The 16,317-nt window shown below is 52.2% G+C and overlaps 1 protein-coding gene across 1 annotated transcript in view; it reads right to left on the bottom strand.

The window, feature by feature from the left end:
- Nucleotides 1-328: 328 nt before the first annotated feature.
- The window catches only part of ERGIC1 (endoplasmic reticulum-golgi intermediate compartment 1), a gene marked incomplete at its 5' end in the record, with an annotated part of 105,521 nt that continues 89,532 nt past the window's right edge, over nt 329-16,317 (bottom strand). Inside the window, 3 exons of the mRNA XM_024753370.1 lie at nt 329-1,226; nt 12,092-12,214; nt 14,724-14,824. Coding sequence (XP_024609138.1) covers nt 1,119-1,226; nt 12,092-12,214; nt 14,724-14,824 — 332 coding nt within the window. The remainder of the gene's footprint in view (nt 1,227-12,091; nt 12,215-14,723; nt 14,825-16,317) is intronic.

The following is a 16,317-nucleotide window of genomic DNA, read 5'->3' on the forward strand; positions in this document are numbered from 1 at the left end:
AAACAGTGGAGCTGCCCCAGGAACCAGGACTGAGTTAGTGTGTGGCCAGCCAGTGGGGAGCTTGGTGGGGCAAGTGGGCCACATCTGGGCTGCAGAGAGGTCCAAGAGCTATACAGCCTTGAGAGCCCCAAGGGTGGACATGCTAAGATGGGAGAAGGGCTGGTCTGCTTTGCTTCCCCCACCTAAGGCCTTGGGACCGACGGCAAGCCGCCTGGGAGAGGCTGAGACGTGATTATCTTAGGGTCGCGGAAAAGGATGCTTCCCATCTGGACATAAGTGCACAAACCATGTCTGGCTCTTCAAGGATGACTGCCCAGTCACAGCCAGCCCCTCCACCAAGCCATGCTGTGGCCACACAGCACGGGGGCTGAGGCACATTGGCAGGGGGTTCAGAGGAACAAGATGAAGAGAGAGAGGAAGGGGAACTCGCCAGGCACCCAGGGACCAGTGGGCAGACTTGAGTCTACACAGCTGCTGCCCAACAACTGGGCATCTGCTTCTGGGGAAGAAAAGAAAGGGGTGGGGGTGAGGGCCTTGAGGCCTGGGCTCTAGGTCGGGCGGGAAGGGATGGAGCAGAAGCAAGGGCTCCATCTACAGGGCCACGTATCAGGGGCTTGCCTGGGAAGTACCATTCTTTGTTGAAGGCACCAGGTGGGAGGTACCTTTGGGCAGCCTGGTCCAAAGCCCAGAGCCCAGGTCTGCAGGTTGGCTGCCCAGGGGAGAAACCAAGTGATTAGTGGGACCAAACAGTGGGGAGATTGTCAAAGCCTGGCTGAGAGCTGGTCAACATAGATTCTGAGCTGCTCGCCCAACAGGGAAAGGACTGCAGTTTTCCCAGGAGTGGTCTCCAGCATTCCCGAACCTTCCCTGCCTGACTCTGGTGTTGGGGCTCCTCAGAGAAAGAAAGGGGCACCCAGACTTCAGGCAGTGTAATTCATCTACAGTTAAACATGGGGAAAAGAGGTAGCTGCGAACCCGTGAGCCACCCCCTCCCTCCCCTCACCCCCACTTTGGGACACAGACAGATCCTGGGCCAGATAGAGGGCAGGAGGAGACGGGGCGCTGGAGACAGGGCTGGCGGTCTCCTTGGGTCCTCGGCCATCGGGCCAGGCGGGTCGTCAATGCATCTTGCCCAGCTGGATCTTCTTCCAGGCCTCTGAGGCTGTGAAGATACACGAGTCCAGAATGCCGGCAACAGTGAAGGTCCCGCCGATGATGGCACAGATCTGAAAGGGGTGAGGGGAGGTCAGAGGTCAGCACTGGAGGGAGCACCAGGCCAGACCCCTCCCAAACCACGAGATGATGAGCTCAGCAAGTGCAGACGCTCTGCCCCATTAGGCCCACCACGTGGTAACCAACAGGGGCTGGAACATACTCTGGGCTCAAAAACTCCACTTGTTGGATGATGAATGAAATAATAATAAAAGTAACCATTATCAGCTCCTTTTGTTCCCATATTAACCTTCTGAAAGGAGGGGGATTATTAGACCCATTTCAGAGGTGAGGAAACTGAGGCTTAAACAGGTAACTACGTTCACATAACAAGTAGCAGAACTGTGACTTGAACTTGGGCATGTCTTTGATTCTGGAGCCTGTGGTCTTAACTTCTACTCTAAATTTATCAGATATTTACAATCCCATTTGCAGATGAAGGAACGGAAGTTTAGAAAGGCAGTGCCACTGGCCCAAGGTCATACAGCCAAGAAGTGGCAAAACTGGGACTTGAACCTGGGTCTGACAGGTCCAGGACCAGTGCTGCCAGTGACTGAGTAACATCTGGGGTTGGCTGAATAGGCAGCGCTGGCCTGGATGGGCTGGACTGAGAAACAAATCTCCTCTCACCCTCAGAAGCTTGTACTGTATCAGTGGGACGGGTAGTAATCAATCTTACCGATAAATGCAAAATTACAACAAAGGCAAGTGCTACAGAGGAGAGAGGGGCCTATGTTGCTACCAGAAATCTTGTATCGGGGCACAGTTTCTTATGGCACTATTTACTTTGGGGACCAGATAATTCTCTGTTGTCGGAACTGTCCTGTACTCTGAAGAACGGTGAGCGGCATCCTGGGCCTCCACCCATGAGACGCCAGTACTACCTTCTCTTCCCTGCTGTGACAACTGAAATGACACATTGTCTCCAAACATTGTCAGATGTCCCCTGGAGGTCAAAACTGCCCGATTAAGAACTGCTGTTGTACGGGGATGGTCGTGAATGTCACCTGTATGCCAGTACTTCCTCACTTCCTGCCACATAATAATATAAGAACTACAACAAAAGAGACAGCACTTACACAGCACCTTTCTGTGCCAGGCACGCTTCGAAATGCTCACGCCTCTCACCTCACCGAATCCCCAGGCCAACCCTAGGAGGGAGGTACTATTCTTATAACTATATTACAGCCAGGGGAACTGAGGCACAGGGACACTCAGTCACTCGTCCAACGCCATGGTAATTAGTGGCTGAATTGGAGTTCAAAACTCTCAACATGGCCCTTTGCTGCTTCCCAGGCATGAAACAGCCTACCTAACGAATTATTCACTTTGCTTTGAAGTTGTCAGGACTCCACTTGTGATGTGTCAACATAACGCTATGTTTTCCTCAAAATTTTCTGGCCTACCTATGAGTTGCTTTCTGGCAACATCAAAGAACCAAAGTGCATAAAAGGTTTGCAAGGAAACTTTAAATGTACTTTTCCCCTAAAGACACACTTTATGTCTTTTATAAAAACCAATACCACCCACCAGAGGAAGGCACCTCTTCTCTCATGTACCCATGGGCCCAGAGAGGGAAGTAGTCTGTCCAAGGTCACACAGCAAGTGTGGGGCAGAGCCAAGTCTGTCTGCCCCCAGAGCTCTCACTCTTTCTCCCTTGCCACATTTAAGGGGCACTTAAATGACCACAGGTCTCAGAAGAAGCCAATCTGGGCAGCCCTGGAGGGCCCCTGAGGCCGCCCTGGAGGTCCCATGGGAGGACTCTGGGAGACAGCAGTGCCATACTGGGTCCTCTGGTGCCAAGCGAACAGGCCAGGAGACACAGCAGAGGCAAGAGGGAAGTGTGAATCGAACCGGCATTTATTTTTAAAATTATATTTCCAAGAGATGAGCTAAGCGGAGGCCTGTGAGGCCCCAGACAGACAGAGCAGGTCTGTACGGATAGGCTGTAAGTAGAGCAGCTGGCATTCCAGTAATAACAGCCCAAGAAACCAGAGCAACCCCCCAGGGAGAGAGGAGGATGGGGGGCGCTGGGGGGATTATGATGAAGTGTTTTCAGTGGGCAAGGCCTCTCCCCGCCGGCCTCAGAGCATGACGCAGGGCTACTTTTCAAGGAGAATGACGGCAGGGGAGCCGGGTTATTTTGGTAGAGTGGATCAGATGATGGGCGATTTTATACCGCAAAACGCTTTTAGAGCTTGGATCAGAGGATAGGAAAATGTGACTTAAGTGCAATGGAGCAAATAATAAAAAAATAAAAAATAACCACACACACATATCCATATTCATCTACACGCTTTGGAACCTGCCTGTGCCTACGATTCACATACACCTGGCACCCAAACTGAAGCCTCCGTTCACCGGGCAGGCCTGGAACAGAAGGAGACACAACACACTCATTGAGGTACATGAGAAAACACAGAGCTGTGGGGAAACTGAGGCCCTGGGAGCATTCAGGCCGCCAGGCAGCCGACCCTGTCTGAGTTACTTACAGGGTGCCTAAGGCTAAGGGGCTCTTCAGGAAGCTACTGTGTGTGTCTACTGACATCACCCAATGCAGCTGTATGTCCCCCATTATTCTACGTCTATTCAAGGTGCTGGTCACCGGTCAGTGGAGGGGAATTCTGGCGTATTCAGTGAGGCAGTGGAGGACTCCTCAAAAGCTGAGAGAAATCTAGCCGCCCGCCTGACGCTGCCATGGCCCCATTTTCATTATTTTGCCTTTGGCCTGCCTGACCTGCTCACATCTGCAGGTGGTGACTGGTGTGAGGTGAAGCAGGGGTCGTGAGGAGAGGGTCCTGGGGTGCTCCCAGGCTGTGGCGTGCCCTGGATTTTGACAGATGGTAGCCACAGAAACCCCCAGCACCAGGAGGCTGCCACATCTGGACTCATCCCAGAAGGTGGTCAGGTGTGGCCATCCCTTATCCCGAGAAGATCACGGTTTCTACGTTCTGAAACGCAAGGAAATAAATGTAGCCACAAGGTTGCACCAGAGGGTATGTCTGTCTTTGGACTCAGGCTCTACCTTGGTGGTGGCAAGATCACAGGCTTCATCACATTTGGCTGATGGTTGGGGCGGGGGTAGGGGGGGGGGATGACCAACCACAGATGTTAGGAGGCTGACAGGGATCTTGAGAAGAGATAAAGAAAGGCCTGGTGGAAGGGAGGATGGTGACTTGGCATCTCCCTGGCCTGGGAGGATAGGGCCCAAGATGAATAGAAATGAATAAAAAGGAAAACGAAGCAAATCATGCCCATGACACTCAGTTCCCTTGCATGTTGCTGTGCACGCAGAAGAGCTAGGAGAACCGGGCCTCCATGGTGTGCAGAGGCCAGGAGGCGTGAACCTCCTCAGGGTGCACGGCCAAGGTGGGTGGGGTGTGAAGACTGGGGAGCCCGCAGTGGCCTTCCGGGCTGTGGCGGCAGAAAGAGCTTGGAATTCAGAAGCCGAGTCGTGGCTGTCGCTTTCTAACTCTGGACTTGGGAGAGCCTTCCCGGGCCTCAGTTATTTGATCTGCAAAATGGGAAAACTGTCCCTACTTTGCCAACTGTCATACTGCAGGCAATGCCTCTGGAGTGCCTAGCACTTAGTACGTGTTTAGTAAATGGTACCTAATCTCATCTTCCAGGTGACTGGAAGGCTCCAACCTTCTTGCTAAGACCCGAGATTTTCTAAACCTCTCCGAGACCCACCCTAAGAAGAACAATGGGTAAAAATATCACTTATTCCTCAGAGCAGGCCTTTGGGTCTCAATTTCCATTCTCTACCTGGCTCCTTAAGCAGAGGACAAGCCATTCATGGAAGGACAGGATGGCAAGGGTGTCCCAGGCAGATTCTTTTCAGCTGCTCAGGCCCCAAGCCCTCCGAGGGCCCATTCTACAGAGGGAGTAGCTGAGGCCCAGACACGTGGGTTTGTCATAAGAACATCCCTGGGGGCAAAGCACCTCAGGCCAGAGGTTGTTTCCAGTCTTCGGCCAGGCAGGGAGCGACCCCTCACCCCCAGTCCCCTACCCCAACCCTACTGCTTAAAGCTCGTTTTCCTGACTGCCCCAGGGAGAGAGAAGAAAGCAGAAGAGACCGACCCACAGCAGGCTCAGGACATGTTCACTGAGTAAAGGAGTGTGTGTGTGCATGAGTGAGAACCGATAAAAGAGTCGGTGAGGGAGTGAGGGAGTGAACGAATGAACGTCCTAGAAAAGGAGTAGAAGAATTCCACGCCCCGGGCAAGGGGCAAAGGTGACTCACACAAGGGGTGTCAGCCCAGGAGCTGGGGGTGTGGAGGTGATTCAGGATGCTGGGCCCACTTCCATGGCTCCCTGAGCCTCTGTTTCCTAACTTTTACAAACGGGAAGGCTAATCCTCACCCCTCAGGACTTCCCTGGGATTGCCCGTGTTACACGTACACCCTTAAATGCCTGTTCCCTTGGTCCCTTGCTGCTGCTACGCTCTTGCATCTCCCAGCTTTGAGGCAGGGGGACAACTTCCGGGGGGAGAGGGTGGAGGACGGGAGAGCGGGGCCGCTGAGCCAGGAGGGGCCATCACAGCCGGGACCTGCAACCCTACTCTGGTCAGCAGCCCCAGCTCCAGTAATGAAGACAAGGACCATTTGCTATGCGGGCCCCAGTGAGTCGGGGCGAAGCACATTCCTTTGCTCTCATCAGAAGTCATCAATAATGCCCCTCTGTTCTTACGGCGAGGCTTCCTCCCTGCGGCTCCCCCAGCTTCCCGACCTTCCACTGTGGGGAGAATGAAGTCAGCTCGTCTACCTTGAAAGGAAGGTGTGTGTGTGCTCCCCTGACATTTTAAATCACGGCTCTTGATTCCTTATAATATGGAGAGGACAAGTTCCCACCACACCAGCTGGAGGACTGAATCCCTCTGTGTTCCACCAGGCTCTGGAGTAAACATTCCTGGGGGCGGATACCAGCTCTGCGACCCTGGCCGGGAAAACCAGTTGACCTCTCAGAGCCTCAGTTTCTCTCATCTGTGAAATGGGGTCCACTATGAGGCCCTGTCTAGCTGCCTGATGTACCACCGTTAAGTGCCCGGGCACTGCTCGCTCACTCTACTCGTCCAGTCCGCCTTGCTTGAAAAGCCTGCGCAAAAGGCACAGCGTGAGGAAATAAATAATGAATCGGAGTCCCATCAGATGCCAGTGGCGGCAGACAGGCTGGAGCCTCGGATGAGAACACCAGGGCTGCGGCTGGGCAGAGGTGGAGGCTGTCGTGGAAGGGAAGCTGATGACTGGGCCTGGGAGAGGTGGGGAGGAGAGGGTGTGGGGGTCTCCAGGCAGTGGTGTCACGCCTGCCAGACTGCCTGCCCACTTGCACCCTTTAGTCCAGGAGCCTGGGGGCGGGGGCGGGGGAGAGTGGAGGCCCTTCCCTGCCATTTTTACAGTGGCTGCAGCCGCAAAATACCCACCGCCCCCTCGGAAAAAACCACCTCGGTGCAGCACCTACTATGTGCCAGGCCTGAGATGGCACTTCCTTCTGCCTCCTCATTCATTCTTTGCGAGTAGTAGGGCAAATGGGGTGCGCTCCATTTCACAGGTGAGGAAACAGGCTCAGAGAGGGACCCACTCGTCGAAGGTCACACAGCTACCAAGTAGGCAAGGGTGACGAGCATCCAGGTCTGGGAGGCTGCAAAGGGCCTGCTTTTTCCTGTTCCTCCACCCTGCTTCTCTCCCACCTGAAGGCTCCCCTCAGTTCCCATCTGCATGCCTGGATGGCTTCTTTATATTTTGTTTTCTCGGCTCTCTTAAGTCTTACGTATCAGATGTCCTAAAGGTAAGGGGTCTCCGTCAGGGACGTTTATGAAGTAAGACGCTGTGTGGCTGTAAAAATAAGTGTAGTTTATAAAATGGAGCCCATGCCTTTCTAATGTTCCTTATTCGTCTCAGAACCTGCCCTAGAAAAAAGTACCAGCAGTTCCTGTTCCAACTGTGATATCGGTGTTCAGACTCAGTTGGAGCAATCAGCCCCTGGTACACAACCTTCTGGAAGAACTAGCTTTGCTCAAACGTCCGGAAGGACAAGAATAGAAGTGTTTTTTTTACATACACATTTCTAGGCCTGAATAACAGGGCAGCTAATTTGGGTTCTGTTCTGCTCCTCAGATAATAGAAACTGTCTTGTGGAGAGTGGACCAAGGTGTACACCCTCCATGTGTCTACTCACTGTTTCACACCCACTTATCACCTGCCCGGGCTATGCCAGGTCTGGGGAACAGAGGTGACTGAGAGCCAGCCCTCCTCCCTGGAGCTCACAGTCCTGGGAAGAGAGACACGCCGAGGAAAGCCCAAGTAGGAGAGAATGGAGGGTCTTAAGCGGCTGTTGTATCAGTCCAGCTACCAAGACGGTCTTTTCCCAACTCACACAGCCTCAGACGTAAAACCTTCTCAGTTTTAAGTCTGTCTTCTTTCAGTTTTTTTGTTTTTGTTTTTAACCATCCTATGTGCCCCCCACTCCACACACCTGCTGCCTTTTGTCAATGGAAAATCTTTGCAGGTGCCCCAACAGATGAGTGAAAGGTAACCAGATAAGGGCAGGAAAACCTGTGCACCACCAACCAGTCTTAGATGGACAGTTTGCTTTTTTTATGGTTTGCATGGGCGTGACTGTGATTTTATCACACATGCTCATAATATTGCCTTGTTTCCTGCTATAATATTTCTTCTTGATTCCCAGGACAGAAGTCACTGTATCAAATGATCCTGGTGTATCTATCAAGGGCTCCATGGCTTCTGGGGGCTCTGTTGTTGGAACATCCTTGAGAGCCTTTGTTTTGGAAAATGAAGCCTCCCAAGCTGGTGATGGGAGGATGTGGCAGAGGCAAGTCTGGGGCTCAAGTCTCAGCCCTGACTTTCTTGGCTGTGAGATCTTGGAAGAGTTTCTTTACCTCTCTGGGCCTCCATTAATTCATATCTAAAACAGGAATGATATCATCTACCTTGGAGGGTTCCTGGGAGGGTTAAAGGAGAGGACTGTAAAATTACCTGGCACCTAGTAGATGCTTAATAAGTGCGGCTATATGATCACTTCTTTGAGCAGTTATCCCTTGTATATTTCTAAGCACCTACATCCAGGCCAAGTCCTGTGCCGGATGCTAGGGACACAGAGGTGAGTCAGGCCTGGAGCTCATCATAATCAGGCCTGGCAACTATGAAATGCAATCTAAACTTTGGGGGATTATTTCACTGGCAAGGAGCACCTCGAGGGCAGGGATGATGTTTAACTCAGCTATCCCTGTTATCCAAAGGGGGGGGGGCATGTCATCATCACCAGCTGCTACTTTTTCGTGGACAAAAAATGCCATGGCCATACTGACCCAATTTGGTACTTGGGTGACTTCTGGTTGCTCCCCCCAAATAGAATAAAACACACACAAGGAAAGTGATGTGACACCTCCAGAGCCACCCGATCTGTCACCACCACCCACTTGAAGGCCATCTCCAAAAAGGGGCTTCAGCAAGTGGCAGGGGTAGGGGACAAATGTGCATGTGTGGGAGGGGGCACTTTGAAAGGGATCCCTTTCATGTTGTTAAACACCATCTGTTTTATTCTCTCAGTGGTGGAATTTTCTGGAACAGCACAAAGTGGAGGTCTGAGCAAGGTGCCCTGGGTGTCCAGAGAGGAGCCCGGGCAGCCTGCTGGAGGCTTCCAGGAGGAGGGCGTCCCCTCTGTTCAGGCAGGGCATGAAAAAAAGGTCCTTTCCAGACCATAAGAGCCTGGAAGGGGCAACCCCGACTAAGCCAGGTACTTGTTACTTAGAATGCCTCTCCCCTCCACACCCGCTCCCCCGCCCCTGTCTGCACCCACCCCTCATTCCAGCCCACCCACAGCTGCCGCCGCAGCCCTGCAGCCGCCACATGACAACATCCTGGCCTAAGCCCCCTCTTCAGCAGCCCCTCTGAGGAGCTATTTGCAGAGGCCCCCAATGCACATGTGTTTGATTTCATAAAGAGAGAAAGAGAAGTCACAGCAGGTGCCTCCACTTCCATCCCACCTCCACCCTGCCTGGCGAGGGCTCCCGGGGGTCTTTGTGCTTGTGTGTCTGTGTGCAAGCGTCATCCCCACATCTGCCGCCCTGTGACAGAGGCCTCTGAAGCTCCACAATGATGCCATCTGCCAGGGACAGCCGGCTGGCTCACTCTGGGCTGACCCCATGGTTGTCGTGGCAACCAAAATGGCAGCATGGGGCCTTCAGAAAAACCACCAGGCTAATGATGTCAGGAGGTTCCCAGCAGCACGGCCCCCACTCAGGTGGAGGCGGGCAGGGCTGGGGTGCAGGAGGGGCTGGTGGCCAAAAGGAGGAGGAGAAGGCCTCTGGGTGATGCAGGACGAGCTCCTCCCCTGGGGTTTTTGGGACCTCCAGCTCTCAGAATTCCTTCCCCATTGAAAGAAGCCACATGGCCTTCACAAGACACGCTATGTTGGGCACCCTGGCATGTACTATTCCCTTTGCTAAGAACCTCTCTCCCTCACTCACCAGTCTAAAAAACGTCTCCTCACCCTTCAAGACCCATCTTGGGGTTTCCTTCTCTGAACCTTCCAAACAGAATGGAGTCTGCCACTGGGGTACCTGGTGCACAGCTCCATCGGAGCCCCTGCTGGATGGGACTGCAGTTCTGTGTGCTCGCCCATCTCCCCCGCCAGCTGGGGAGCAGCTTAAGAGCAGGGATTGCATCTAACTTGTTATCCCTGCTGCAAAGCACAGGGCCTGGCGCACGGTAAAGTTTAGCAAACATTTAACAAATAAATGAAGTCGCTTCATTTCTCAGCCACTTACCAAGGGATCTCAACACTCAGAGCCTCAGCTGTCTGGAATGCAGGGGAAACAGGAAGGGGGCCATGAAGATCCTTCCCGACCCTATAGTGAGGTGTGGGCACAGGGGTTTCTCTGCCACCATCAAGGCCGCAGACCCCAGGGCCTCTGAGATGCAGACCACGCCCACACAGAGGTACCTCCCTGTGTCTTCGCTTCTGTCCAATTTTGGGTATGCAGTAAGAGTACTGGCTGAGAATCGGCACCAAGACCCACTTAGTGTGCTACCCTGTGGGGCCTTGGGTAGAATCACTTGCTCACAGATTCCCTGATTTGGAGCCAAAGGGTTGATACGTATCCCTCCAAAGTGGCTAACCCTATTTACACCAGATAGTATACACAGGTCCCCTTGCTTTGCATCCTCCCAGTCTTTACAGTGGCAGGTCTTTAATTTCTGCCAATCTGATAGGATCGAATTGGGTTGTTTTGAATCTCATTCCTCCAATTTCTAGTAAACTTGGGCGTCTTTCCACTGCCAGTGTGGTCTCTTCTGTCAATGGTCAAGTCCTTACCTATTTTTTTTTTGGTCACTTTTTCTTACTGATTTGTAGAAATTTTTTTTTTAAACGTATAAATTCTGAAGCATACTTCTTCCTTATATGTGTGGCAAATATCTTCTCCCAATCTGTGTCTGGTGTTTTAGCTTTATGTTAGGTGCCCTTGGTAGATCAGAAGTTTCAAATCTTTATGGAGTCAGAGAACAGTAAAAGGCCGTTTAGAGGCTCATATAAGCACCAGATTTTGACACCCTTTGTATCCACATGGTTTTCTATAATTTCAGAGCTTCCCTTTCGTAATCTGCTTTGAGTCCCACAAGGCACTGGGAGGTAGGAAAAGTAGGGACTGTTATTCCTATTTCATCAATTATAAGATGGAGACCTTATAGTGGACATCTGGCCTTTTGGCCGCCTAGCATCCAGTCTTTCCTCTTCTGGTAACTGGCCTCTGATTTTTCTTTTGCAGAACCCCACCCCCTCGTAATCTTGGTCCTTGCGGTCTGGGTGGGGCTGGCCAACTGGAGCACACCATTCATTCTCCAGGCCACAAGGATAGCATGGGACCTGAGCCAGGCCAATGACAGTGCCATTCTACCCAAAACTTGGGGTAGGATTACTGAGAAAGAGGTACTTTCTACTGGTAAATTTTATGTGAAAATGAAGCCAGTACAGAGGAAAGCAGGATGAAGACAGACCTATTCCAGACATTTGTACCTGGATCTAGCCATACCTGAAGCCCACTTATCCTTCAAGCCAGCTTGATGCGGGGTCCTGTCTCTTCTGTAACAAGAGTCCTAATACAGACGTAGTCAGAGTAGGAAATGAAAGAGCCAAGACTGGACACCGAATTCTGAATCATTATTAAAAGTATGAAGAGGTAGAAAAGCAGTTTCTAAATCTAAGAGGGAGGGAAAATCACCTCATCTCCTCCACCTTCACTGACTCTGGCTTACCGAATTTCTCCAGGCCTCTTGGTTGGAGCAGGGCACTGTGACCTGGCTGTTCTGACCCCAAGGACATTTTCAATGGGAAGCCAGGATAGTACTTGATAGAAATAGTCAGCATCAAAGAAAACTGTCATCAGCTTGAAGCTGCCTCACAGAAGATTGGACTTGGGGGAGACAATGGCAAAAAAGAAAAAAAGAGAACAGGCAGGAAGGAAAGAAAGAAAAAAACCTGATAATATCAGCCCGTAGAGTTAGAAAATAGACATGGAAAAAAATGAGTGAAATCTTCACTGTAAAACTTACACAGAAAAGGATACGCCCTGCTAAGAATAATTTCCATAAAAATAAAAAACTGGAGAAAATCAGGAACATCTCACTGAGCCATATAAAGATGGAATTGCTTAAGGAACGAAGTGATTGAGTGGCATTCCCATCTGGAAAAGAGTTTCTTGATGAAATGCCATCGATATTGATGTGCTTCTGATGACATTTCTAAACATCCTAGAGGTCCCAGCCTTGTGTGGACAGGCTGAGCCCCTAGCCCTGTGGGCTGCATCCCGCTTCTTGGAGGACTGGTTGGGGTGCTCACAGCAGGCACCCCGCCCACTCACCGTGGTGATGAACCTGTACAGAGGCTGCCGTCTCTCCGTGTACTTGACCGTGATGGGGCTTAGGTCATAGCGGAACCAGATGGCGGGGATGATGCGGCCAGTGTGGCTGTAGGCGACGTACTCCTGAGGTGCAAGAAGAGCGGACAGGGGTTGGGGATGTGAGACTCAGGCTCAAACCCTGTCGCGTGGGGGATGGGTGGCAGAGGGTCCCCAGAAACCCACAAGAACGGGCTCTTCTCCCTCCCTCCCCCTGCAGAGTCAGGCTCCACGGACCCCTCCTCTCACACCCTTCCCCCCAGTAGCTCTGCCATCAGCATCTGGATGGCCACCATTCACTGGAAGCATTTTGGACCCTTTGGACTGCTTGGAAACGGACCACATGACCTTGGAAGCAGCACCAGAATCAAAATAGGAGAGCAGAGCTGTCAAAGGACAAGTGTGAGTGGGCTCAGTTTGACTAAAGGCCTACTTCTCCCTTCAACTCCTGGGCTATGCAGAATCCATTTGTTTATTCAGTGACAGTTCACTGAGCACCTCTCCTGCGTGCTGGCCCCTTGCTGGTTGCTGGGGACCCTGAGGGGAGTACGCTCTGCCCCATCCCCAGAGGGACCCACAGTCTGGAGAAGGAGGCATGTAAAAACATGTGCAATACTGCAGCACCATGAACGAATGGCCCAATCTCCCCAGGGGTGTCCGGACAGCTTGGCAAGGAGGGGACAGTCCTCATGACACCCTGAGGGGGGTGTGCGTGTGTGTGAGTGAGATGTGGGGAGTAAGCTTCTTCAAAGAAGGAACACACAGAACTGGAAAGTCAGAGGGCACAGCCCCACCACAAGCCTTCCTCAGAAGGCATCGGCCGGGGCTCCAAGGATGCCAAGGGGCTGAATTAACCGTGCACGCACTTCAGGACGCTGAAAACCTCTCGGTTAGTCTCATTTGTCCTCAGCAACTGGAGACCAGACTTTAGCCCCAACCCCAAATGCTAAGGCCCAAGCCCTGCAGCTTCTTTAAGGACAACCCTGAAACTTGCCTCCTCTGCTGGACTGCCACTGGCGCCGATGGGTGCAGCCTCACGCGCTCACAGTGCGGGCCAGGGCTGAGGCCGCAGAGGGAGCTGAGCAAGCTGTCCTGGCTGCTGGGCCTTTGCCAAAGCCTCAAGGGAAGGAGCCTTGGGCAAAACAAGATCAGCTTTCCCCAGGGAGAGCTCATGGGGCAGGGTGACTGTCTGGGTCACAGCCCAGAGCTGAGGGACAGAGGAAAATAATAAAAAACAGCGGCAGTAGGTACCATTTGCCGAAGCCTTCTTTGTGGGTTCGGTGGTTTTAAAAACACTGCCTCATCTGACAGCGACCTTGTGAGGTGGGCACTGTCCCCGTTTTACAAATGAGTAAACTGAGGCACAGAACGGTTATGTGACTTGTCCCAGGTGACAGAGCTAGTGAGTGACCGAGCCAGGTTTGAAACGGAAGTTTGCTCCACAGCCCTCACTCTTTCTGTTCACACTGCCTCCACTTGCTCCCATTTGTCAGATGCCGTCAGCGCTTGAGGGTTCCAGTGAGACGCCCTCCAAGAAACAGCACCCCTCTGCCTCGGAGAGATACACCAGAGCATCAGTGTAGGTGGAGCAGAGTAGAGGGACCCCAAGTCACCCAAGAGAGAGTAGCTCCCAGCCTGGCAGACTCAGAGGCCCCTGGTTCAGGCTGAACAGGTGATGTGATCAAGAGACCACGTTTTGGAGCTGGAGGAGAAGCTGGTTCTAATCCCCATTCAGCCATGCTATAGCTCCAGGACCACCTCTCAGTGCCTCAGTGGCCAAATCTGTAAAATGGGGACAGTAACAGTCCCAATGTCAGAGCTGCCTTGATGACTGAAAAAGATGGTGGAGGTAGAGAGCTTAGCATAATGTGCAGCCCATGGTAAGTAATCCATAAATGATAGCTACTGCTCTTACTATTATTATTATTAGAGCCAAACAATAGACCACCTTAAGGGGTCTGGGCGGTCCTGGAACAGAAAAAGAAGGAGAGTCCTGGTGTAAAGGGGTCTCTTGGGGATGCCTCAACCCATGGGCTTCAACCATTCATGTCCCATGGCAGGGTCATCTCCAGGGAGACTGAGGCTGTCTTGGCTTAAAACCACTGTCTGTCACCCCATTCTGCTGGCTCTGACTGTGCTTTGCTTCCCACCAAGGCCTGCCTGCATCTCCGTGAATTTGAGTATCGGGGTCCTGGGACATACCTGTTAACCAACAGCCATCTGGTGTAATTCCAGAGCTTCATGATTCTGGATAACGAGCTTGTGCCCCACGAGCCAGAGCATCTGTTGTGTGCTAACCAATCAGGGTCCCGTACCTGAATAATCAGGGCCAGATACAGGGCAGTGGAGATGTCTCCAAGCCCTAGACCTTCGGGACAGGTCACCTGCCTGCTCTTTCTCCAACAGATCACACCCTATGTCCCGGTTCGATTTCCTCCCCTTGACTCTGAGACTGGCCTCCCATCTTTACGCAGGGTAGATCACCCCTCCAGGAAAGGCCCGTTGAAGGGAATCAGAGGAGATCGCGCCCAGACACTTGTCATCTCGGCTCTCAGCCAGCAGAGGGCGCTATTGCACGCAGCTGCCACCCGTGTACCTTGTTGGCCACCGTGTACTGATAAGAGTACCGCTGCTTGCCACTCTTGTCCTCGTAAACCGTGGGCACGATCTTCAAGATGTAGTCGTGGGAGGCGAGGGCTGCGGGAAGGACACAGTAGCATGAGGCAGGGGGATGGGTACTGCCCGGCCGGCAGCTCGTTTCAACCCTAAACCTGCTTGCCATTGCGGGGTGTGGGGAGGTACTCAGTCTGCACAATTTCACCACCAAACGACCCCTCTTCATTTCTCCCTTTGGGCACCAGGAATCGAAAGACTCCATCGGTCAGGATCTTTTCTCCTGCACTGTATATAATGTTCAATTTTAATAACAACCCTCATGTCCATCCACAGGGCAGCTGCCGAGAAGGGGTGTGTGGAAGAGGCCACTCTCCAAGGGGGTATCACTGAGTGAAAAGAACTAAGTTAGGGACCAGGGTGAATAACATGTTTCCATGTATTGGGGGCAGGGAAGACTCACTCCTCTACCTGCGTGAAGAATGTAGAGAAGAATTTTCTGAAAAGATGCCCAAGAAACTGTCAGCGGTTCTAGCCTCTGGTGGGGGGGCGGGACAGGAGGCAGGATTTGAAAAAGGTCACATTTTGTTGTGCAGCCTCTCGTCCTGTTTGAATACTGTTACTTTGGGAAAAAACTGGGTTCAAGTTTTAAAAAAGAATCCACCAACCAGAAAAACTGCACCTATCTATAATGACTGATTAATTTCTTTCCCCATTTTCAATTAATGGGAGATTAGTTCTTCCTCCACCTGGTCCTGTCATATTCCACTGTAACTCTTACCCCTTCCCCACTGGATGGCGGAGACTGCGGAGGGCAGGGACTGAGCCTTACTCATCTCTGTGTCCCTAGAACCCTGCGCAAGGCCTGGTACGAAGTGGACGGTGGCAAATGCTTATTGAATGAATGAATGGATGGAGGGCTGACTGGACAGAGGCATGAATAGAAGAACAGATGAATCAGCTTCTCATAAGCATGAGGTAACCGGAATCAAACACTAGGCTGATAGAATGCTGGCCCAAAGCTGCTACATAGCATCCCGGGAAAGGTGATATTCCCTTGGGCCTTCTGGGATGCTGGGAGAAGCTCACAGACCCCTCTATTGTTGCCTTCTAGAATCTCGGGTCAGGGACCACGCAGCTAAAACAACACAGAAATTCAGGCTTGTGGGCTCTAATCCTGGTCTCCTGGCTGAGTCAGTCCTGAGTCTTTGGACTCATCTTCTGTGAAAGGGTAGGGGACGTAGACGGTGTTCACAGTCTCTTCCTGCCAACACTGCGTCTTGGTAAGGAAAGGGTGGTGTTTCTTGAACCCTCTTGAGACCTGACTCCTCTAAAAACCTGGGAAACGTCCTGCAGCCTCAGGGCTAAGCCCATGAAGACCCCAACATCCCTCTGCTCAACCCCACCGGTGCTCAGATTTCAGGAGCACTAGGGCCACCCAGGATTTAAAAGGCAGACACCCGGGCCTCACCCCAAGGGTTCTGTTCAGTGGGTCTGGGGTGGGGCTCAGAATCTGTATTTTAAGCCAGGAGCACAGAGACCACACTTGAAATACGGAGTTCCAAATGCCCACGGCC

The sequence above is a fragment of the Neophocaena asiaeorientalis genome, unplaced genomic scaffold, assembly GCF_003031525.2.
Source record: "Neophocaena asiaeorientalis asiaeorientalis breed wild unplaced genomic scaffold, Neophocaena_asiaeorientalis_V1.1 scaffold268, whole genome shotgun sequence".
Classification (NCBI taxonomy): domain Eukaryota; kingdom Metazoa; phylum Chordata; class Mammalia; order Artiodactyla; family Phocoenidae; genus Neophocaena; species Neophocaena asiaeorientalis.